The following is a 26,415-nucleotide window of genomic DNA, read 5'->3' as shown; positions in this document are numbered from 1 at the left end:
ACATGTTATTTGGATGACCATGCAATATTATGATGACATGGAGCTGATCTGATGATGGAGCTGGAAGGTGGCCATAGGAACTTTGTAATAAAACGACTTAAAACATCGAGTTTGGGCTCGTTCGTTTTGTATTGACGAGTACTTCAATTCTATATAGTAATCAGGGTCTGATGATGGAGCTGGAAGGTACTTCGCCATAAAACGACACAATCGCATCAAGTTTGGGTTTGGTTCAATTTTAATTTCTGTGATGGGTCTGGGTGTTAATATGTATAATATGTATGTATTTACAAAAAAAATGTATTTAAGTATGTTTATATCCGTTTTCTAGTGAGCGGACACTGTGAATGTACGTCACGCGGGGTCACGTGACCGTTCAGCGGGACTCGATATTTACGCGAACTTTGAATGCCTATAAAATCATAACTACAAGGTATTTTTGAATGAAATAAAAACAAATGTATATGTTTATGTAAAAGCTTAACTGTAACATAGGTTTCAAGTGATTTTGCATACCTAGTAACATTCTCAAGCCTACCTACTTATTAATATGTAGCTATTTGTCTGGTTTTACTTTTTAATTTTATCTAAAAAAATTAAGCTTTTAGGATCAAAGTCCTACCAAATGTTTCGAGATTTGATGTTGAATTTGAAAAGTCGACTCATTTGTCGAATAGCGCGAATAGATACATCACCCGGACATTGTCGGTCGAGTGCGCTACAAAAAAGATAAAACAATGAGCGTGAGGGTCATATCATATTATAACCAGACGACGAAGTGGGAACCGTGCTCGAATCGTCAATAGTGCTTTGATCGCGAAACCAGTCGTCCAACGAAAACGCAACAATGGTATCCTTTGTGGCGGATTTAGAGAGGGTCACTCCGGTTCGCTAAATCCGTTGCTACACAAGGTTGGTTTCGACATAATTATTATTATGTACCTCGAAGAGAGACCGTTTGTTGTAAGAGACGAAAGCAATGAGGCTTTGTAAATATTTCCATTTTCTTAGAAATATCGCAATAGCCTGGTGAAACAGATAGTTGCAAGGAACAATTTAAAAAGATGGAAAAATTTTGGATGCGGAATTCGATTGCAGGCATGTCCGGGTTCTAGGCTCGAAAATCTGAGGTTTTCACGCGTCTTGCCCTGGTTGCCAACTTTTAGAGATGACAACCCTAATTGGGATAAATAACCTTCACACCAAAACAAAAATATGATATTTGAAAGTGGAACATCAACATGTAGCAATTGCAACCAAATTGGTAAATGTGAAGTCCTGCGATCGTCACTTGTTTTTATTAAATACTGTACCGCGTATTAATGAAAACAAGTGACGATAGGATCGCAAAATAAAAAAGGCTCGTGCCAATATTAACGTCGAAGCATTAGTAGAGGCGTAAACTGATCCAGTCGTTCGGTCGGATGACGTCGGAACAATGTCAGCTGGAGTAGGAATGCGACCCGCCTACAAGGCCGCGTTCGAGCGAGCTCGGAAGCCTGACGACTCGACGAGCCATTATCAATACTGATTAATTGCTATGGTACGATTATTGAAGTAACATCAACGTTTAATAGCTACAACAAATCTATTAAAACTGTGCTCAAGGGGAATACAACGTTTGATGGTGTTCGTAATTGCTTATAAAAAGCGTATTGTTCTAGAATTATTATGTATATACTTAACGAAACAGGTATTTTTGCAAATAATTTCGCAAACAACATCAAAATATGCCTGGATTTTTGCATAAATAATGTAGAATGTCTAAAACATGATTTTTCGCTTGAGAAATTCGACTATCGCATGGCCTCAATGTAGCAGTCAACCGTCAAGCAAAAGGTCGTGAGTTCGAGTCCCACCTATGGCAGTAATTTATTTTACAGTAAAAAATCATTCTCTACCAATGTAAACGATTAAAAATACACTGAATAAAACAGTATTCTGTTACATCTACTTGTTGATTTACTCGCCATGTGGTCAGCAAATATGATAGATAGACTATTAAAGAGAAATATTGGCCCTAAATTCTGGGGAAATTTTGGGGTTAGCCAAAACAGAGTAGACCCCAGTGATTTTTTATTAACACGCTTAAGAAGAGCTACCATTTAAATTAGTTCAATATAAACGGGGTGTAAAATGTGCAATGTGCATGCCTTCCTTATCGTGCTAGCTAGCTGTGAATGCATGAATCTATTTCAATAAATTACCTTTATTGTAATAACAATGCACAATTCCTAAAAGCTATTACCTAGCTGATGATTTATCGGTAACATTAAGAACGTAATTTGCCTATTATGTATTATGATAACATCAACATTGCTTTCTACAATATGAGTGTGATCAATTATAATTGTTGAGATTCCTTGAAAGTAAATGTGTGTGTGTAAAATAAAGATATATTTACCGAAGCTGTCTGAATCGCTGGCAGGGTAGGCAGGGCAAGGCTGCACCATTGTAGCAGCTCTTGAGAGAACATCCAGGGCTGATTCAACTTTCTCCATGTTCCCTGAAATTGAAATGGATCTTCAAAATCTTCGGTTATTTTTAAAACGGTCCTATTAAGAACTGATTTGTGAATTTTATCGTTGTGTTATATTACGACATTGAATAGTTCCAACGCTAGTCAATGCTATTACGCGAAAAACATGCGAGGGCATACCATAAACAATGATAATTAGGTTGAGACTGGACAAAGTCTGCGTCCACGTCTGAGAAAAATATTTGGCTCGCTCACAGACCGGAGCAATATGGCATGCAAATACCGATTCGGCGGAAATTCCTCATAATATCGTAAACGGCTAGACGGTGGACAGACGCGAGCCAAGCCGGGCGGGAATCGCGTAAATAACGTGGACTCAGATGATCAAACAAAAGAGTTGAGAAACGCGTGTCACCCGCATACCGGGGCGGGAACGCAGCCAACGGACCACGTTATGGGAGATGGGATGATGTGCGAAATGTATTTCAGCTCAATTGGAGAAAATTCGCAGAAGTAACGAAAGGTGGGGTAAGCGACAAAATTCCACGTTTCGGCAAACGTTAAGAAGAAGAGTGGCTAAATGAACAAAAGCTTTTGCTCTCCTTAACACGCGTGGCCTACTATGGGAGACCAGGGTAATATTTTACGCTATAACTTTTTAAAAATTTGCGCCAGAGAGCTGGCATTCCAGGAAAGCCTCGTTTACTAAATTTGTCAATAAGCCAGTAAAAGTTGGGTCGCTAGAGTCTGCGTACTTTTTTATAATTGGCCGTCAAAACTGCGGGCCTACTCTAGTAGTCCGCGCGTGTATTGGCGTAACAAATCAAGGTGAATATTTTTGTTTTGATTTAATTGAATTAGGTCGTTTTTATCACATTTACTATGTTATTTAAACTTATAATGAAGTGTATGTTTGTATAATATGTCATAGCAAATTGTACACTTAATAGATTTTTATTTAGACATTTTTTTTTAAATTGACCTTTTTGACATGATAACGTCGAAACATGAACAGCAATTAAAGAGGTGGTGGAAACCTTTCCTAGACAGCTGCAATTCAAAATAGAGATGTTTACCAAAGCCATAAAGCACAATATCACACTAAAGATGGGATGAGACGGTCAATGAGCACTTTGCTCAAAAGCCCGAAATCACTCGACAAAAAAATGATGGAAGACTTGCAAAAAATGGATTTACCCCGTATACCAGGCAGAAGAAAGTCTTGAATACTATGACAGATAAAAAACAAATCGTATAGTTTCACTGAAATTTTTTTTTGTTATTAAGAATCTCAGAGTGCAATTTTGGTACAAAAATTTTACAACTTTTTAAATCTGTTTATAATATTTGATCCCAAATAGTTATGTAAAGGAACTTTGATTATAAAAGAAGTATAATAAATACTTTTATCATCTGCATATAAATTTTATTCATAAATTACTTAAAAACTGATTGACAGCGATTTTAAATTGGCTTACCAGAGTAGGCCGCGCGTGTATTGGTGTAAAAAATGGGGCGCGTGTACTGTAGTGTTAAGTTCAGCAATGGACTACAACTGACTGATATTATGGTATCAGGAATAATCTATATCTTGCAATTTTCCAACGGCACAAACAATGTCTCTGTATTGTACTCGAATAATATCACATCTCCCCAATTATTAATTTATTCCTGTGACAGAAACTGAATAAAGAACGCGACCAATTAAATGTAGGTATTTAATTTCCAAACTACGATTAATATTTCCTAAACAATTATTAATGTACGTTAATTATGAAATCATTATTTTCATTAAGCATCGCATACTCCACGCTTTCTCAAGCAGATTTTAGATAACGTTGCGAATAGCGCGAATGTTTTTTGTTGGATAACGCAGACCAAATATTGTGATAATAATAAACGAGATTCGCATACCTAGTTAAATCGACATTGCTGGCGAAATATTTCTGTGACGGTCACGCCAATACAAACAGATACCGACAACAATGTTATTGCTTAATTAACTGAATATGCGCCGATACGTTGTGGCATTCGAAAAGATAATACGCATACATTAGCTAATGATACTAAAATATAAGCGGCTATTATGTGCATTCCGTGCATAGCAGACGAAATACTATACAAACGATGATCATAAGTGTTAATAATGGACGTGAAATTCCTGGTGCGTTTGAGGTAATGACGTTACTTTCAAATGTGGAAAGACAAGATGTTCTCACAGTATAAGAAAAAGGGTTGGGCAAACAAAACGCGGGTTTGACGAGTGATGCGGTGACTGGACTGGTTAATGATGAGGAATTCGGTACATCAACTACAATAGAATTTTTCTGGCCGGAGGCGGAGTCACGAGAGGCGATGGTATGCCGGCCGTAGGTACGGAATGGATCATTCGACACATAGTTAGATGGTCACGAAGCTATTCAATGGAACGTTATAGAGGAATTTCACATGTAGGTTGCCTTATTCCAATAAACGTTGGGAACGATAAATTCGAGTTTTTAGGAATTTTAAACAAAAAATATTATTCATATAGATAGGTATTTTACTCAATTATATTTATAATATTCTATATTAAGTTATTTAAGGTAAATGGAATTTGATTAGTAAATTGATGTTTATTTATATTTATTACCTACTATTAATTAAATGATATGCCGCCAATCGACATAGGAGTACAAATTCAAAAGAAATATTTTTGTCGTTTTCTTCTTTCAAAAATTCTGACATGTTTTAAGCAAATAAAATCCTCTTTATTTGAGACTGAGAAACTTTTACACAAGTGTAAGTAAAACAAAAACTCTTATCACCTGCCAGTCTTCAACGAAAACCACATGGTGGTGGAACCTTGACATTCCGTGTGTTAAAAATAATAATCTATTTTAGTTAATTGGCTGTTTAGTTTTAAATTGAGCCTAACGGGTCAATGTTAAGGTTGGAATTCGGGTAAAATGTTTTGTTGGGTAGCCCGCATTTAGGGTGCCGTGTAGACTGGCGCTACCCCTGCTGTGAGTCTTGTGAGCAGCGCACGTGTCCGAGGGCACAGAAGGGGAGCATGGGGCAGCAGATGTTTGAAGTTTGTAGGGTTGCCCGAATTGTTTGGGCGAGTTTGGAACCGGCTTGCATTATGTAAAGGGAGCAGAGACTAAAGTTTTATTCGGATTCCCTGTAGCTGTATTATTAATTTGTGTATCAAAGAGGGAATTATGAGCTCTGAACGGTTAGGTCCATATAACTACGAATTTACCAAAATTTGCGTGTTGATAATATCGATGACGCGTTAACGCAAGATAATGATGTAATCCAAAACCAGACTCATCTTGTTTATCAACAATTCGGTAAAAGCAATAGAAACGTAATTCAGTGCGGAGCGAAATTAGTGTTTTTGCGAATTTTCGATCGCATTTGAATAATTAATTGATTTTCATTGCTGTGGAGGAAACAACCATTATCTAAATGTACCTACACTATTGGTTAGTTTTGAAGAAACTTCTTAAATTTTCCTCAATTAAAATGGCTTTAAACTGAATAAACGTTAACTAACATATTTTTTTTGGGATAATGTAGAGCCACATTGGGTATCTTACACTCGCTCTTAATGCGTGTACAATCGCCAGCATATCAACATATCAAAAGACGCAAGTAAAGTTCTTCTGAAAGCTATCTCTCACAATTTATAGTTACATTGAGCTGCTAGTAGTTAATTGTAACTACTTTTACGTATTGTGGGTAATTATCATTTATTTCAGCTTAACTTGTGGCTTAACGGACATTACTGATGTCCATTAGCAATTTGCATGTACAGATGCCAGATAGTAAGTAGGTAGGCGAGGATAGTCAGACAATCAATTAAATTAAGGTAACGTGACATGAACACAGAACTAATAACTAATAGTCTCAGGTATTTAATACAAAAAACGCAGTGCACAGTGGTGTGAATTTCCAATCAGTCAAAAAGACGAAAAAGGACATTGGTTACATAAGTGCGATCAACATTCAGTTCGCGTTTCCACCTGGATGGATGTCGAGATAAAGACGCGTCCACGTGACAGGCGAAATTCCACGCGAGCGAAACCGCGTGCAGCTGCTAGCGTTTTTATTGCAACCTAGATCGAAGAATGCGTCTGTGTTCGCTTCAGCGGGTGACCCACAATGCCGAAATGGTGGATTGTCACTTTTGTCAGACAGAGAGTCTGAAGTGCTGTCGACTGCTCGCCGATCGTTCGGGGTCACATTGGCTAATCGGGCGGTGTTTATCGTGCTTATCACCGCGCTTGCGCCCGCGTCTGCCCGCGCTCGCATTCCAAATATTTCGACCGCGAAGTCTGCGAACCATGCTCGCCTCCCATCCGTATAGCGGATTTTTTGCGAGCAACCGGTGTACACCCGCACTTATTACATAGCAATTTTATGTACCTACAGATGATGGAGTCATTGGCAGTGCCGATCTCAGTCAAATACAATACAGTAGACGACTTACATTCGCAGTTCGTCCACTTATTATAACTATGTAGCTATTATGTAGGTACCTGGTGTTTATAAGAATTGTGCATTGTGCATGCGTATCGTAACAACAGTACTTGTACATTATTTATTAAACAAATGACTTTTTATTTAATAAGTACCTTTGATAGTATGTAAGTCCCATAAAAATATAAATATAAGTAACAAGAATCAAAACAACTTACTGTATTGGGTTTCCCACGATGATACACACAACTGTACAGCAAATTATAAATATTTTCACAGCTAATAAGTTTCCAACAAATACAAAATCGTAGATCTAGTCCAAACCAATTGTCCAAGTTACTGAAACTTCATAACAATCTCAAAACCGGCGAATAACAAAAATCAATAGTTAACAAGATCGCAATAACACCGTTTACGATGGTTGTAACAACACGACTGGCAGCTGTACGTACTGCGGTGCGAAAAAACGTACCGACTTCTACCGTTTATTATCCATTGTCCGTCAAATACACTGTTTTATTTGTTGTTATTTCATAAAATCCAACTATCGCGCCACGACTCTGTTGACGAAATAGTCGCGTTTGACATTTGAGCCGAGCCCACAGCGATTGGAATCCGCGGAATGTCAAATATTTTCAGTAGCTCCATCTATGTGAGGGAATGTGAAGCGAGCGAGAGGCGGCACACTGGAGCGTGGCACGTAGCCTTCTACGGCTTTAATTTGGTTTTATACCTATTTTTATTTATGATTTTTTTTTTAAATTGTTTTTATTTGAGTAAATAAGCGAAATGAATAGTAATATTTAATGATAAAGCAGATAAAGTATGAAATAAGAAAGTGCGGCGCGCGTTCGCGAATTCATTGGAATGCGTCCAGTTATGGCCGCCTCCGACGTCACCGCGCAGGCGCGATGGTTGGTTGTCTGGTAGGGTTATCGACACACGGCGGGTAGGGTCAGCACAACCTGCGCATGTAGCGTGACAGAATCTGCTCCGCTTCGTAACTTGCATTATTTAGATGCGGTGCCCAATTAGAAATAACTCGGGAGCAAAGGGCGAGGGAAACTTCTTGCTTCAAGTTCCACGAAATGTAACTTATGAATTATGTAATTATATCGTACGAAACAAAAAAAGGTTTCTTATTTGTTCTACGAACCTACAAAATTACAACAACAAAATAACTTAAATTATGTCGAGGCCTTTTCCTCCTAAGCACAACCTTATATTGGCAATCAAGATAGCTACGCGCAGGTACGACCCTGTTTTTACAAAAAAAAAAAACATTAAAAAATATTTTCTGCAACAAAGACGCACATCGTACATAGCCTACCCTGAATACCCCTCGGCCTCAATGCTTAAATATGCAGCAAAACAAATTGTAAAAAATAAGTACAAAGTTTTATAAAATCAATATTTACGAACCGCTGCCGCCATCTGACAAAGATTCGGAGTACTAAAAAGTCCCCTTACTTGCTGTGACGAAGCTCATCACTTGCTTTTTTACGAATAAAAATGCCCATGTTTTTGGGATGTCGAAACACTGTGCGTGCTGTGTATTTGATCGTAGAGCAAATAAACAAAATAACAATTTATCTGAATCTTTAATCTATCACAAAGATATTATATTCAATGAAAATATAAACTAACTGACTCTACTACCCAAAAAAACCTCTTCGTGAATGGAATGGAATCTTTACGTTATGTCAAAGTAATTAAAATTAATTACAGAAATGAAACTAGCATATTTATTGACACATTCTTTATTTTATTCTAACACAACATTCTTAAATCTCGGAAATAAATAAATGCACTGTCAACGAAATTTAAGCGACATACACTTTAATAACGAACATCCATTTCACTATTATAAGGCTAATTAATTTCTTGCAATTTCTTGCTAAGCCTAATTTGGTGATTTTTTTCAGTGTAATAAATAGCTCATCGGATAATTCGTGGTTAGCATTTTACGTATATTTTTCTACAATTTCAGGAATGTGGCCACTGTGTAATTTAAAAAAATATAAAAACGATAGAGACGCGAAGTGAATGACCGTTTTTTAGACATTTTTAGCAATTAATTTGAGTTATTAAAAACGCGCCGTCATTTTTTTCAATTATGTAGAGTCATGCTGATGAGCGCTATAAGCGCCTAGTATATTAATTGCGGCAAATTAACTACGCGTCTTGTGCGAATTCAACAAGCACTGTACAAAATCTGCCCACAATTTTTTCGTAAGCGTAGCAATTGTTTTTCAGTCGGTATTCATGATGAAATTAGGTAAAGTATCATAAATGTTAAAGGAGACCTCTCTTTGTATAAGAACAATGTGCAGTATTTAGTGGGGTCAAGCAGTTAAGTCTCAGGACTTAAATTATTCAAATAAAATGGCACACACATTTCGTGATCTTACTTTTAGACAATGTAATTAAAATTTTACTGCGTGTTTTTCGAGTAAACCCGAAACTCTAGGAGATATCTTTTCCAGAGACGGCAATTCAAGTTTTTGTAACATATCCGTGAGTTTAAAAATAAATACTACAACATTAAATTTATTTCACGAAAGTAAATTGCACAGTGGTTCACAATACCAGAACCAGAAAAAATACATTCAAAACATTTTATAATAAACTTGGGATAATCATACAGTGTCTTTTATTTTATCATTACTTACTAAAATATCCATTTAGATATAAACATCTCACTTGGGAATCGTTTCGCAGGTATCTCTAATATCTATCACAATAATATTAGGTAATAATTTGGTTCCATGTTTCGTAAGTGATTTATATTATATATTTTTAAATAGATAAAATTAAACGACTGATAAGGGTGGAATATGCTAGACAAAGTACTTTCTTTTTCACTAGTGTGTGTATTCTTAAACATATCTATGTAGAGCAACATTTGGTGCTTTTTATCTTCAATCGAATCGAAGGCTATCGTACGCCTATCTATTATTCTATTTTGTGATTGGTGCTTTAAGTTATTATGCCGATTTTTTTTCATATCTGTCTTTTTCGGTCCTTCAGAAAGTCTTTCTCATAATACCGTTACCAAATCTGACCGAGTCTTGAAAATCAGTTTGAAAGAAATCATAACTTTCACATTAGTGTTGTTCATCATCATCATTAGTCTCCACTGCAGGAGCACAACCCTCTCTTATTCTAGAGGCAATTCGAAGAAGACTGCAATGTTGTTATTTTAAACTAGTTTAAACTGTTTCCTTTTGTATTTCTCCATTCTTTATATTAAACTCTACTGGTGTCCGTTATAACTCTAAAACTATTCCACCCAGAAATAATTTTAATACACATTTGTTACAACTAAAACTAATTTTAATTTTAAATAAAGTCAAGCTTGAAACCTAGACATTGCAACCTACGAACAATGGTTACCTATTATATTATTCAGTATGTACCCACTTTAGGTACCTCCTACTCACAAAAGATGCTGTGCATATCCACGAAAATATCTTTTGTCAATAACAGCTAATTTATGCAGCTGTTAAATACATATTTCATATGTTTATACTTGTGCCTGCAATCTTAAATTATTAAAAAAAGAGATAAAAAAAATACTTATAAGTATTATTTAATTGTTGTTATTACTTAGATTGTAGGTAGGTACTTATATTGTTGGAATGTTCGTCTAAATAACACGCAAACTTTTTTCTATTGGGTAAAAAGGAATAATTATGATAAAATTAGATGGCAAGTCATCAAGTTAAAATACATTTTATGTTAACTCATTAATTAGTGAAATAGGTAATAGTAAATAGGTACATAATAAATTCGTCATCTTGCAACAAATTGCAGATTATTATTTTGGAGGGAGACTCATAACTTAATTAACACTCGAATACGAATATTTAAAATTAGTCAAAAGTAAATGCGAGTTATCACAATAATTTCAGTTAAATAATACAATGTAGTTATTATACATTAATATGGGGAATAGATAAATGACCAAGTAGTTATTAATATTATTTCAAGAAGCGGTAGAGCCTTATTTTAAAAATAAGATCACCGTCTGGCCATGTAGCACATGCATAAAGTGATTTATTAAACAAAATTAAGATTGCAGGCACCTCTCTACTCCATTAACTCCATAGGATCATAAGGTGACATCCAATATCCATATTTACTAGATCCCTATCTACAGTTACTTAGAATAACGCCTTACCTACATGCTGTTACTTACTTTAAAGTGTACTGTGTATAATAATATTTTATAAATATTATGCAATAATACCTTCATAATCATACTTAAAACTTCAAGGGGACGGTATAATGCATTAACTAAATACGGTTATATAATTTTGATTCAGATGTAGAGCAGAAGTAGACGAAAATATAAAATTAATCGCACTTAAGAGTCACTAAGGCTTGTATCATGAAACAATTCTCAAGTACCTATGAAAGCTTGAGTTTAGATCGAATTTAAGCTTTGTTTTATAATACGAGCGCAGATATAGGAAAATAGGTTATAGTTATGTACCATCTCTATCTACAATTTTAAGTACAGGGTGGCCCAGAAGAAAATTCACTTTTGAAAATTTAAGGAAACGAAAACTGTACATTTTTGTAGAATTTTAATTATTGCAATTTAAAGGAAATTTCATGCAATTTATTTTTAAATTTACTTTCTTTTTAAATTTGATCGTACATGTGATTCCCTTGACATTTACAACATTCGGTCAACAAGCATAAAAATTTTGGAAAACTTTCGTTAGAGTTACCTCTAAATGGATTCAGGATGGATGAATGCTGCAGAGTTTTTGGATTATTAGAGTATACACTGCTCATAACGTAACCCCACAAAAAGAAGTCTGCTGGAATGAGATAAGGGCTTCTTAGTGGCAATGAGATTTCACACCTGCTTAATTGGTTTGTTGCATCGAAAGGATGATTAATTTTTGAGAGCGCTATACTGGCATGCTGAAAGGCTTCTTGATTTCAAAGTGTCAAGATTCGCAAGGCTATGACAATAGCACTTGGTTTCATCAAGATGGGGCTACGTGTCACACTTCAAATGAGAGCATTTGGATGGTAAGAGACGTCATGTTCCCACAAAAAAATAATTTCAGGCAGGGGTGACATCTCCTGGCCACCAGGAAGTCCTGATCTCACTCCAGAAAACTCCTTTTTGTGGTGTTACCTTAAGAATAGAGTATACTTTTATAATCCAACAACCATGCAGCAACTGAAGCTGAACATTCGGCAAAAGATGGAAAATAAGTTTCGAGGTAATTCTAACGAACGCATTTCAAGATTTTGATGCATGTTGATGGAATATTGTAAGCGTCAAGGAAATCTCCTGGACGATGTAATTTAATAAAGGTAAATTTAATAACAAATTCCATTTCATTTTCTTTGAATTGTAATGAATAAAGTTCTACAAAATTACACAGATTTTTTTTCCTTGAATTTTCAAAAGTGAATTTCTTTCTGGGCCACCCTGTATGTAACTAATCGTGACGAATCTCGCAGCTAAGCAACTGTGTTGTCATAAAATATAAATTTCAAAGAATAATAGTTAAGTACGCTATACACCTTGCTAAGTAAATAAAATAATTTAAAGACGATACTCTACCTATTAATTATAAGGTTGTATGATGCTGATTTTAAATAGGTACATTAATAACCTGCTGAAGTTTCTAGAGTAACCTAAGTAAGTATGCTTCATTAGGTAGGTACTTTATCCGGGATTCTTCCAAGAAATCTGTAAGATTTTCGCCTGCATCAATATAGGCAATTCTTTGCCTTTAAAATACCAAGCAAGCTTTTCGCTGGCATTTAGGTATAACTAGTACAACTCAACTGCCCAGAGTACAAACCCCTAGATAGACATTAGGCGAATTTAAGGGTTCCATACCACAAAAATAAAAAAGATTTTATATCGATGAAACTATAACCATACCTACTGCTCAAAAGATGGCTCTATGATGGTAGAAGGAGGAAGAATGAAGCGAAGTATGTACGGAACCCTTAGTCCGGGAGTTCGACTCGCACTTGCCCGTTTTTCCTTAAAAGTTTAACATTTTTATGGAACCATCTTTATGAATAGCTTTAAATTTTGCCGAACTGGCATAGGCCAGTACAATTAAACACAAAAATGAATTAAATCGGAAATAATTCCTACTAAAGATTTTAGTGCTTTAATGGCTTCATTAGTTGCCCATAAAGACTCTCCTAGGTTTTCGACTTCGACGGAGTTGTGCTTAAGTGGTGGGGGCCCCCGAAAGGGGCGCTTTTTCGGTTTTCCGGTTATACCGCGTAAAGGACTTAGCTTATCGAAAAGTGGTCTTCCTGACGGTTGAAGGGCATTTAATCCTGCATTAAATAAGACCAAATTCATATGTTTTGAACAAACCGTTCTCGTGCAAATGTTCGGCAAAGTAGAAAATATGTGTATAATTAATTACCCTCTCCACGTCCAATGGCTCGTTACCCGCAGGCTTTTAAGTCTTGAAAAGGAGCGCCTCAACCAGTGTAACCCTATCTAGGCTTACGAGCTAGATGCGCTTATCCTTGTTCGTCCCAGCCGTTCCTTAACTGCGGTTGCTGCACCTCTTCCTGGCACTCACCTGAACGACTCTGTGTTACCTACTGTGGCTGCCCCTCTTCCTTGTATCCTCCTGCACGACTACGTTGTCTAGCCGTATGCCTGGTTTAAGGTTCAACGCCAAAAATCAACAACAACAAGTTTATATTAAAACGCTGAAGAGTTTTTTGTTTGTTTGTTTGTACTCGCTAATCTCAAGAATTACTTTTCCGAACAAATGTTCGGCAAATGCACGAGAACGGTTTGTCCAAAACATATGAATTTAGTCTTATTTAATGCAGGATTAAATGCCCTTCAACCATCAGGAAGACCACTTTTCGATAGGGTAAGTCCTTTACGCGGTATAACCGGAAAACCGAAAAAGCGCCCCCTTTCGGGGGCCCCCACCACTTAAGCACAACTCCGTCGAAGTCGAAAACCTAGGAGAGTCTTAATGGGCAACCAATGAAGCCATTAAAGCAATAAAATCTTTTGTAGGAATTATTTCCGATTTAAAATCTAATTCTACTGGCCTAATAGCATCCCTGTGACTTGTAGCGATCTTATTTAAGTACACAATATTCTTGTATTTTTTCAAAAATTTCATATACACTGCTTTCATTATTCTTACAATAAAATCTTAGACAAAGTCGACAACAACGATGTAAAGTTTCGGTACAATCTTTATCAATATTTTTCACATGAGTGCTTGTCTACGTTAAAATGGCACGGTTGTCTATTTTTTAATTAGGTACACGACGTCGTTAATATTCATATTTATTTTAGATTAGGTCAAATATAAAGGGAAGTATAAAATATCGACAATTAGTTTCAATTTTAGGACATAGGTACATAAGTAGGAATATTTTTTATTTCCGAATTAAGATAAAAGCTATTGAAGTATTAAATAATAATCCTTGCACAAACAAATATCGATAAAACACCTTAGATTACTGCTTCTGTTAAAAATTATGAATGCAGTAACAATAATTTTAATTTCTTCAAAGCCTAAAAGGGCTCTAGAACGAATATAGGGGCATATATTTATAGGTAACTAGTTTCTATTTAATATTAATAAAATAATGTATTTATTACCGATTCGACAAGATAGGTTAGACAACCAAGTTGTGGTTATTTATACATAATCGATTCGAAAAGATAGGTTATACAACCAAATTGTGGTTATTTATACATAATAATTATTTTTCATGTGACGAACTATGCAATCAAATAAAATAAATATTTTCTCAAGCTATCTGGGATTAGATCCTATTCTATGCTAAATATAAAGGCTACGGGGTATTTTATATGTTTTCCTAGCTTAACGTATTCGTTCCTCTTCCTGATAAATAAGTAAAAAAAATACGAATAAAAATATATGCTGCCTTCCTTTAAAATTATAATAATAATATAATTTATAGTATAAGACGAATATATATTTCCAAAAACTTTAATGCAACATAAATAGATCTCTCCGAAAACTCTTCAAAATTCGTTCAATAACGCTTAACTAATTACACTATAATTTTATATCACAAATTAATAACAGAATGATATGTTGCAAATTTTACATATATTATACGATAAATTATACATGTTATATGTATAATAAATATTATAATAAGTTTCTTATACATAAAATTGGGATTGTAGCTAAATATAGGCCGATTTGGCAAGTGGCAAATCATTACTAAACTATGGGCGGATCCGATCAAGCGAGGAAAAAAATTAGATGTATAATAATTGATCAGTTTGAATATTAGATAGATAGCCAATAATGATTGGTCAGTATCATCAAACAGCAGCCTTCATCTTCCTTAAATCTAAATCGTCCATAGAGCCGATAATCCCAACTCCCAAGTCTACGCTCCACCATGTGCTCATCAAAGTAAATTGAAATCTGAAATGTAAGTACAAGGATCCGCCCTCGCGATTGACTTGATGAACTCCTTTGACAGTCGGAAAATAATTACAAAAAGAATTGCCTGACAAAAAGCAGCGGACGATCTCGCGACATCAGAGGCCGTCGGTCTCTGTATTCCTCCTCCTGGGCCACTCCTGCGCAAGGCATCATCCTGAGAGGTCTGGTGGATGATGATGCGCCACATCGCCTGCACTGGGTCCTCCTAACATCTAACGGCCGTCGCCACCACCAGACCCCTTCTGAATTGGAGTCGCGCCTAGTTTCTGGTCGCCACCACCCTTCGGCTGAATCGTACCCTGAAGTTGATGCCTCGTAAGTTTGCTTGCTCGTCCACGTCTTGTCCGACCAGGAGGTCTCGCTGTCGCAAGGAGTAACTGGTGCGCTACGGGTCGGTTTCGGTTCGTATAAAGTGTTCCTGTCTTCAGTGAGCGAGCCGCGTTTCTAGAATGAATAATGATAGTCTGATTTAAAAGCTGAAATAACGGCTTTTGGGACACTTTCAGTTGGTTTTTGTTTTTAATTAACCTGTGTTTGGTAAATTGTTGACAGTAGATACTTCTTCGAATAAAATCAATATGATAAAATTAATAAATTGCTTTAGAAACTCAATCTACTCGTACTATTTAAAATCTTTATTAGGGCTTGGAAGATAATCAAAATGGAATTTGAGTGTCCATTTTATTAACAACTGTCGAAAGTACTAATTAATAGACTTAGGCTGAGTTGCACCAACTAACTTTAACCGTAACAATAACGATACAATAACCGGCGCTTTTTGTATGGAGTTTGACAGATTTTTGACGCTTGTTAAAGTCAAAGTAAGATGGTGCAACCCAGCCATAGACTGCATCCAATATTGACCGATGAGTTCATAATGAACCTATAAATAATAAATCAATATTGTGTGACGCGTTGAAATGAACTCTGCACCTGTCAAGGGCATCAGTCAATCAAACACAGACTTTAATACCATCGATATTTAATTCAAGATCAGCAAAGGGATAGGTAGGAGTTAGATCAATTTTAAGTTTTCTTGCACTGTTTCTTTCCAGCGCTTTCCCACTAACTGTCACAGAGCATTGGTAAGGTTAAATTTAGAGAAAGCGCAGCGTGCGACGTCAGCCCACAAGGTGGATCGACGACCTCATAGGTAAAGACGCTGGATGCAGGCCGTTACCAACCTGTCAATATGGAAATCATTTGGAGAGGCCAATGTTATGTATACCTATCCTGTGGCTCAAATCAAAATGATGATGATGATATGCTGACCATTACCTTCAGTATGTCGAAGTGAGGCAGCTTGAAGCGTCACACCTCCTGCAAGAACTTCACCGGACACACGCCCTGGCGGTTGTCGCCGGAGCGAATCATCACCATGCCGTCCACTTCATCACCGACCTGGATCACGATTTGGTCGCGGAGCAGCATCAACCCGTTATCACCATCTGACACCTGAAATGAGAATTTGCGACCATGAACTCAATAGTATACAGATTAATGAGAACATGTATGACAGAAGGCATACTAGATAATATGTGAACTGCTGAACCCTTTGCTAAAGGGTTAGGAAAGGGTTAAGTTTTTTTTTTAAAGGAGCGTGTCATCAATGACAATCATATTGTAGCATCACAGTGACGAGTTTTCGTTACTTTAGAGCTCTTAACGTGCATCGTAGTAGCATCGCATTAGAGTGCTTGTGCGTTGCGGTAAAGTAGTAAAGTAAACCCCATTCGGAATGCGCATTAACAAAAACAATTGACGATATGCCGGCAAATTGATTGTAAAGTTATTATTATTAGGCATTTATTTTTAATAATGTTAACCGTATGTATTTTAATGGTGACTGAGTTTCTTCCGCCACTTCTTCTCAGCACCAGCCCATAAATGTTATTATCCCGAAGTGGTGGTAGGGCAAGCTAAGTATATTTTTGGAACAAGTATAAGTGCCCTGGAAAGATCTTATGTACTGAATAAACTATTTCATTTAATTTATACCTGCAAATTATGGGTGACTTGCAACGGGCGTTCGCCAGCTTGGAGTTTAGTGCAGTACTTGGATGGGAAGTATCCGATCTTGCCCAGGCATTTGCCCTTCCACCAGTCAGGGTCGGAGGTGTCGATGACGGTGACCTTGTACCCTGCCTTCAGATCGAGCTCGTCGGCGTGGCGAGACTTGAAGTTGTACAGGATCACGTACAGATTCGTGGGCAAGAGGCGTTGGTGCTTCTGAAAAATATTATTAAAAAAAGTTTTCAAATGTTTATTATGTTCAGGTAAGAGCTACGCTGCAGGCTGCAATAGTTGTTGACTGAAGTTTGGAACTCTTTTAATAGAAATACCTATCAGTGGGGGAGGGACAACAGTGTCTGATACATTCTGTGCCTAAATTCTCTTACATACCTACAGGTCTTTCACTTTACTAACTTTCTTGTATTTATACTAATCCTTGTTTAACAACTTTTAAGCTTGTTGCTTTCACCATTTCAAATAGTTCAACCGCCACTATATTTGCCTATGATTGCTTGGCTTTGAAAAACTAACTTGAACTGAAGTCTCTAGGATTGTAATTGCTGTTAGAATTGAATATTAGTTTGCTCGAGAGTTCTACAATTTCTTCAAGTTTTAACTTAATATTGAATTCTTCAAACGAGAGCGACTTATAAGTTGGATCTTTGAGCTGTGGCTTTTTGTTTCCTTTGTACTAGATTAGGAAGCTACGAATTTTTCAATTTGATGTCGAGTCAAGTCCGAGGGAAAACATGATAAATTAGGGGCAGATTTATATTTGACCAGTTAAAGATACAAAATAAACAATATTTTTCGGCCAATTTCATGTTACCATCATTATAATGTTGTCATCTTTTTGTCCTATAGTAAAGGAGAAAAATTACTTGGTTCCATTTTTGACTCTTTCTTTTTCATTACATTCTGTGTCAATTTCATTCCCAAGTAACATTGTACTCCATTTAAGAGTTCAATAGTCGTTCACATGTACTCCACAAGCTGTGTATGTCAGCTGTATACGAGCTGTATAGCTTGCTATAATGCTTTTATAGAACCAGTTTGGGCACAAATTAGACAGCTTTAAGTTCACTATGGCTGTACATTAGCAGTATAATAGCATTATAATAGCAGTTTAAGTAGTAACATCGTACTTAAGGCTGACTTACGGCACTATATGGGACGCAGTGTGAACCATACAACGTACGTGAGGACAATAAAGAGTAACAAGTGGCTAAATGCACAGCTTTCAAAGTTATAAAGTCCGACAAAAGTACTCCAATGCTACCTAAAGTTCACGTGTGTCTTAAATTATTTCCAAATTTTAATATTAGTTTGGTATTTGTACGTGAGTGCCAAGAGGGAAACAACTCGGGCGGATAATCATTTATGCAAATAATAACACGGGTTTTAAATACTTAATAATGTTAATGCCATTGGGAATGCAACTTTATCGTGAAATGTATACATATTTACAGCTAAAATATTTACGCGCCTCTGTAAAAACGCGATATTCATTTTAAAATATTTAAAACTGGCTGAGAGGAAATCTACAATTTTCAGTTTTTGATATTGGATTGGCATTATAATTACGAGTATATTACGGTAATTAATTATAACATGAAACCAAAACTCAATCGCTCTATTTGCGAATTTTGTGATAAATCTGCATTAATTTTGGAGATTTATTTGGTAAATATTTTAGGTTATGTAGAACAAAATGGTGGAAATGAAATACGGCTATGTGAACTGTTATAACTCCAATTTAATGCGGTGAGCGTATATTAGGTTCACATGTGTTCTGTTAGAATGCTGTTATCTATAATATGAAGTTCCACATTTGTACCACTACAGCGCTAATGTCTATAAATTTATTCTAATGTGAACTTATGTACAGCTTTAAGATGTACCTAGTTCAGGTCAATTGTGTATCTTTAATTCTTTCAAATACTGAAATTTTAGAGATCCGCAATAAAAATTATTAATGTCCGTTAAATCGCCTAGCCCAGGTACTAATAGTCAAGTATGAATACCTAAAGCATCAGACGGTAGTGTTCCCGGTTTAAATTCGTTTATTATGCTTGACAATTTATTCAAAGCGGAATGAGGAATACGATTTTCAATAGCCCATGTTCTTATTTTTTTTTGCGAAAGGTTAAATAATTGTCCAAATCAAAATGGTATTCACTATCACAAGAACTGCAATCATCACACTCTGATATCTGGTATATTTTGAAGGGAAATTTCAGGTTCAGGCATAATATTTTCCTCTGCATCATGTACAGAACCACCATGAACAACTAAAAACAGGCTTGGGGAAATGTGTAATAGAATATCACATTCACATTCGTGTTCAGCTTAAAGCAAATAAGAGTAGTACTTGTGGACAAATAAACTGCTATTGATGTTAATGGACAACACATATAGTCCTTTTAACAGCCTACAGTGTACATGCGAACCATTGAAACACTTTTGTACAGATAGTAAAAAAAGGTTATTTTAATTATCACAAACAAGTCCTACTACAGCTACTAGCTGTATAACAGTCTAAAACAAGTAAACATAACAGCCTTTGGCTTTATAAATGACCACGTGTGTTCTATTAAAATGCTAGCTCTATAACATCGTACAAGTAGGCCGTTAAACAGCGGTTGCCGTATCTCTACCCTCCTATAATGCTCTTAGTCAGATGGCTGACTAAAGGATAGTTGTTAGAGTATTATAACACCAACAATCGTATAAAAGTATAACTCTACACTAGTCTACACTCCTATAAGTCCCTTAGACAGGTATAGGTGTAATTAATTGCAATAATACAGCTTATACATCACGAGTGAACTGTACTAATGCTTTAAGTACACATTGGAACTAAATGTGAACTCTTAAATGGAGTAAAATGTTACTTGGGTTGGCTTGGCAGATAAAATTGTAAGTATACTCACACTTGGCTGCTTCACTGGTGAAGGACAGGGGCTCGCGCTGTTGGACGACAGGCTCTTATCAGGCTCGTCTGGTAGCTCAACGCTGCTCATGCGACCGCCCCGGGCGCTCAGCAGCCTCCTGCTATGCACCGGCGAAGACGGCGCTGCACACACCAACCGCCCTCAACCACTCGCCAGAACGTTCGAAACAATTGACAGTGCTAGTCAATCATTCCGAAACAGTCATTTGTTACACTCAACAACCGTGCGCACGACATACATTTGTGATAGTGTTACGAGAACATACAAATCACATCTCCAAAGTTGAAAAGATGAATGAAATGAATTGGTTTAGTCAAATTTGCAGTTTAGTTAGGGGTAGTTTGTTAGCTAAGGATCAGAATTGCTTAAAGATATTTAAGTTAATATTGAGTTTTACACAATTGGATAACTTTTGCTTGTTGAGTCATGTTTTGGAGAGAAAGACATTCTTGTTTTTCATTTCTTTCATCTTTAATGAATACAGAAAACATGTGTACGAGTGCATCATTCATTTTTTTCTGTATTCGATAATGTTAAACACCAACAAGAGTTCATACAAGACTTTAGTAGTATGTGTGTGTGCTCTGATTAGAAAAACAAGGCCATAAAACTTGAGTATCTTATTAGATTACAGCTACTTATCTAGTAGGTAAATACCGCAGACAAACATGCTGTATCGTGGAATCGATAGGCCCTTCATATAAGTGAACCTTGCGTACGTATCGTATCTCCAGTAATATAAACAACTCGTTAATAAAGCCCCGAAAACACTGTTATATTCTACGGCGATACAAAAATAATCTATCATTACAAGCATCATTATCGGCGGTATCGAATTCATTAATTTATATCAACGTACATGAACGGGTGTATTTATGAATCGTGTGGTTATTAACTCTATTTAAAGAACCATGCCTCATGCAAAGTGCTCTGCATTTACCTAGAAAGACAAGAAAACAAAAACGTAAATGCATGCCACAAAAACACAAAAACAACGTAAAACATAAACAGGCTAACAACTCGGTTCAAAATAGGGATGAATTTGATAAATATGGTAATAGCCAATGTGATTTTGGTGATAAAATCGACAAATATTAAGGACTTCAAAATGTTTAAGTTGTAAACCAGTTGTTTCATAGGACCTGCTTACTCACATACAACGTCAAGAAGGACACAAACCGAAAAAACAATATCACAGAATAAAGTTGTGTCGCCATATAAAATCTTCGAAAGCGGACCACAAAAGAGACTTAAAACGAAACACAACGAGTTAAACCTATTCTATAACACACAAGCTAAGCCAAGGGACGGATTGGAGGGTGAACATCGCTTGTGCTCACAACATTGCTCGACATAAATATACCGGAGTCCAAAGAACCAATTGCGATGAAGATAATACTCTCATCAATTCCTCAGGTGAGAGTGATGCCAGAACCGAAATTGAAGGGGCAGTTAAAAGGCGATTGTGTTTTGACAAAAGACAATCAGCGATTCCGTTTAGTGTGAAGCAGTGAATCTTCAACCATACCAACGCGTGCAAATCGCCATCGCCGCACACTGGTTCAAGAAATGATAAAAATGGAATTAGCGATTTATTCACTTTTTTTGATGGTATCATGTGTAGAATGTTATAAAAAACGTTTTGTTTAAGTTCTATTTTTCTGAGAAATGCGTAGTTTTTGTTATATTACATGTTTTGTGTTTTATTTGTATGAAACGTTTCCTTCACGAGGCTCTTATTCAAAATGTTAAAATTTGTTAAATATTACTACTTATAGGTTTTAAAGAGTCATACTAATAGAAGCTAATACAGTAACAACTTTGTCCTAGTGCGTCCCCGTTTAGGATATAAGTGATATTTTCTAAGGTACGAAAAAGTAAACAAAATATTATATGGATATAAGGCAACTTTATGATAATTTATTGATTTTCTAAAATAAAAAGAAGCTAACAATCATTCCAATCTTAATCATTTATTATTCAACATCATCATCAACATCTATAAATTCAAAAGTTTCATCATTTTTGAAGCTAGTAAATTTTTAACTTCATTAGGAAGAGGAGATTTTGACTCACACTCATTTTTGGTCTTATTGCTGACAAAAAAGGATCCGAAGAAATAAGTAAATTATTGAAAATATCACGATTGGTCACTTTTCGGTTAAATTTACGCGTATGATTCTCTCTGATCTTTCTAAAATCTTTATTCCGTGATTCTATAGCTTCTTCCGATAGTGCTCCTATTGGCATAATATTGGCAAAATCTAAGTGCAAAGCAAAACCAACTGACACGAATCATTTAACAAAATTAAAACAAAGATCTTTAAATATCGATATGTACAAGTATGGCCTATCTTCATTGCACGCATGGATACGGGCTATGGAGACAATATTACACATTACTTATAGACTAGAATTTAAAACTTGGACAGCAAGAGGAAATAAAAAAGCAAATATGGAGAAACGAAAAGCTGAAATACAAAAACGGTTTCTCGATGAAACTGGATTGCTAATAGATATTGTGCAGCAAGGGGCTGGAACAACAAACAACAGAAATACTGCGCGTAGATTTTTTGCAGATCCAGAAAAAACATCCAACATCACTGGAGTTAGTCAAGATCTGATTCCTAGGTTGTCTGTATTATTAAGGGCTATGGCTTCCGGTGAGCAAATAAACCCCCAAAACTTCACTCAATTTACTTAGATATTATGCCAATAGGAGCACTACCGGAAGAAGCTGCAGAATCGCGGAATAAAGATCAGAGAGAATCATACGCGTAAATTTAACCGAAAAGTGACCAATCGTGATATTTTAAATAATTTACTTATTTCTTCGGATCCTTTTTTGACAACAATAATACCAAAAATGAGTGTGAGTCAAAATCCCCTCTTCCTAATGAATTTAAAAATTTACTAGCTTCAAATAATGATGAAACTTTTGAATTTATAAATGTTGATGATGATGTTGAATAATAAATGATTAAGATTGGAATGATTGTTAGCTTCTTTTTATTTTAGAAAATCAATAAATTATCATAAAGTTGCCTTATATCCATATATTTTGTTTACTTTTTCGTACCTTAGAAAATATCACTTATATCCTAAACGGGGACGCACTGGGACAAAGTTGTTACTGTATTAGCTTCTATTAGTATGACTCTTTAAAACCTATAAGTAGTCATATCTAACAAACTTTAACATTTTGAATAAGAGCCTCGTGAAGGAAACGTTTCATACAAATAAAACACAAAACATGTAATATAGCAAAAACTACGCATTTCTCAGAAAAATATAACTTAAACAAAACGTTTTTTATGACATTCTGCACATGATACCATCGAAAAAAGTGAATAAATCGCTAATTCCATTTTTATCGTTTCTTGAACCAGTGTGCGCCGGCGCGATCATAGGCCAATGACAGGTCGTGCGACCCATGACAGTCCGCGCGACATATCTTTGGCCTATGATCGCGCCGGCGATGGCGATCTGCACGCGCCGGTGTGGTTGAAGTTTTAAACGAGAATTGGAGCAGTGATAAGCCAGAGGTTGTTTGGACCCGGTTGTGTTGTTACTGGCGATGTTCGTACAGAGTACTCGGCTGCCCTGCGAGGGCGCTTGGTTGGCCGGGCGGCGCCGCAGTTCCCCGCACTCCGGCGAGTCCAGCGACAGGCTCTTCATCCTAAGGTTCAACTTTTGTCGTCTCGGTGAGTGCGGCGCTACAACATTCGATCATGAGCATCACTAACTTACCTGACGCAATTTGCAGCCCTAAGTGTTGATGAATCATGTCTATGTGCATGAAAATGATTCCAAATACTTTAGGGCACACACTGAAAACGAAATTACCACCAATCGTGTGAAATGATCTGATGATGCGACTGATTAGACTTGGTTGATAATTTCTTTTTCAGAACCAAATTAATTGATTAAATTAAATTAGATAACTTATGTACTTATTAGTAATCTCAAAATTCACACAAAATGTTTTAATGTTGTTGTGTATGTATAAAAAATATTATAATGTAAGTTATTCACACATGAAAACCTTATGCACGATAATAATTAAAATTAAATGCTAATACGAGTAGAACGATTAACGACGATTCACGAACGAACGCATGTAATTTGTTTAATTAATATAGTGAATAGGGCTTTCATTTTCAGTATCTTTGTACAAACTACAAACAGGCAAACCATTAATAAGAATAAAAATAAATCCAGTTAAAAGTGCTCAAGCGTTGCAAATAAAATTTATAAAAAAAGATTGGAAAATATCATAAAACACCTAAGAAGAATAGTGGAGGCAGATTTTACTGAGCTACTGAACCGTCTACAGCCTATGCTACAAGAGTGAAGGCTTTTGAATAATGTTGTCAGTGACTACGTTTTAACAAGTCTATTTAAATCAGATGCAGCCCGTCATCAGCAGCGTTCGTTGGGTTCACTAAAAGAAAGGTGACATTCATGAATGAGATATCATAACAAATTGTCCTCGATGCAATGAACATCTCAACATAACTTCTACGGGGATTCGATTAGATACGGTGTCTTTGGTACCAGGTAAGGGACTGGTGCGGTCTGCCTGTCTCAACATTTGGGCACTCTTCGAGTTCTTCATCGACCCTGTGTGGACAAGTAAACAGGAACGAGTCTATTATTACTTTTATCACTTCTCTACTGAAGCCAGACGCGGGCGACCCTGTGGACTAAGTAAAGAAAACAAAACTGTGAGGCGGTTGAAGAAAGCGAAATGAAATAAAAGGTTAGTCTTTGAAAATAGCCTCGAAATACAATTTACGTGTTTTGTATGTGACGTATATGCTCGGCGTTAGTCAGGCTTTTCGGAAAGTAGTGAATCAATCGTGAGGAAAGCGAAGTACTGGAATTCGAGTTGTAAATGTGATTAGACTGGGAATACGGCTGCAAGTGAAAAAGGCGTTTATATTTCTTGTTTAATTGTGTAGTTAATTGGTCGATCAAAAACATGCGCTCATTAAAACCGCATCAAGCCATGCACCACTTACGCCCAAACTTCGGACTGCTGAAAGGTCGCTTCCGTATAAAATTGAGAAAACTGTGCAACTCGAGGGTAAACCAGAAAAAAAGAAAGCTTATTTCGGACTTTTATTGTAACAGTAACAATATACATATCACAGTACGCGGGGCGCATCGGGGTGATTATAATATACACGTCTGAGAGGCGGCTGTCGACGACTAGCCGATACCGCGCTGAGTCAGTGCTCTGCCTACAAGGCGATAAGATTAATTGTTTCAATTCCCTGAGGTGGAGTGTTGCTAATCATTTTTTCTTCCGAACGCTGGCCGTGGACTTGAGAATTGATGGCGGAGGGTCACCGTTTTCGTTAACAAAACATAGGGGCTGCCCGAAAGGTCGCGTCGTCGTCATCTCCGACTCTGCAAAGACAACGAGGCAACAAAACAAAATAAATAAAAAACAAAATTAACACAAGTCATAACAAAAACATAAAATAAAAGGATAACATTCGATTGGGGATGAAACTTTGTAATGTTCGTCGAAGCCTATCACATGAGGTGACAAACCCTGTGAAAGGACAAAATCAAGCATCTAAGGTGTATTGGCCGAGCTTCGTCTAGTTAAGTCCTATGTCTAATCTAACACTGCAATCGCGAAATAAAAAATAATGGAAATAAAAATGTATACTGAACACACAACGAAAACGAGGCACCGAACCCAGGAAGAAGACGGGACAAACAAAGCTTTTTTAATTCACAGCCTGTGAGATTGAGTGGGCTTTGCGCTACGGCAGCCGTGGGCGCGTACTTTCCGGCAGCGAAATGGACCGGTGCTGCGGCGAGCCACGGCGTGACCGCGAGCCCCACATGGACAAACTCTTGACTCCGGCGAAGAGTCGCCGCCGCACTCCGCCGTCGGGCCGCGTCGCCCCCGCCCCGCCTATTGACAAGCACCGCTCAGTACCGACCGCACCCCGCCCCCGCCCTGCGCCCGCGACTTTACCAAAGGCGTGCAAAACAACTCGACACTACTGAAAACGAG

The 26,415-nt window shown here is 36.7% G+C and overlaps 2 protein-coding genes across 2 annotated transcripts in view; both read right to left on the bottom strand.

Annotated features, from left to right (window-relative positions):
• LOC135071106 (uncharacterized) overlaps positions 1–7,555 on the bottom strand; it is a 31,429-nt gene extending 23,874 nt beyond the window's left edge. The window contains exons 1-2 of the mRNA XM_063964870.1: positions 7,165–7,555; positions 2,405–2,506 (exon numbers count right to left, since the gene is read on the bottom strand). Of these exons, the coding sequence (XP_063820940.1) occupies positions 2,405–2,501 (97 nt within the window). The 5' untranslated portion in view covers positions 2,502–2,506; positions 7,165–7,555. The remainder of the gene's footprint in view (positions 1–2,404; positions 2,507–7,164) is intronic.
• A 7,883-nt stretch (positions 7,556–15,438) lies between these two features.
• LOC135071096 (uncharacterized) overlaps positions 15,439–26,415 on the bottom strand; it is a 177,857-nt gene continuing 166,880 nt past the window's right edge. The window contains exons 14-19 of the mRNA XM_063964856.1: positions 23,966–24,094; positions 21,238–21,318; positions 20,358–20,500; positions 17,410–17,640; positions 16,690–16,866; positions 15,439–15,855 (exon numbers count right to left, since the gene is read on the bottom strand). Coding sequence (XP_063820926.1) covers positions 16,723–16,866; positions 17,410–17,640; positions 20,358–20,500; positions 21,238–21,318; positions 23,966–24,094 — 728 coding nt within the window. The 3' untranslated portion in view covers positions 15,439–15,855; positions 16,690–16,722. The remainder of the gene's footprint in view (positions 15,856–16,689; positions 16,867–17,409; positions 17,641–20,357; positions 20,501–21,237; positions 21,319–23,965; positions 24,095–26,415) is intronic.

This window comes from Ostrinia nubilalis, chromosome 4 (genome assembly GCF_963855985.1).
Source record: "Ostrinia nubilalis chromosome 4, ilOstNubi1.1, whole genome shotgun sequence".
NCBI lineage: Eukaryota > Metazoa > Arthropoda > Insecta > Lepidoptera > Crambidae > Ostrinia > Ostrinia nubilalis.
This window is presented reverse-complemented; position numbering and strand designations above follow the sequence as displayed.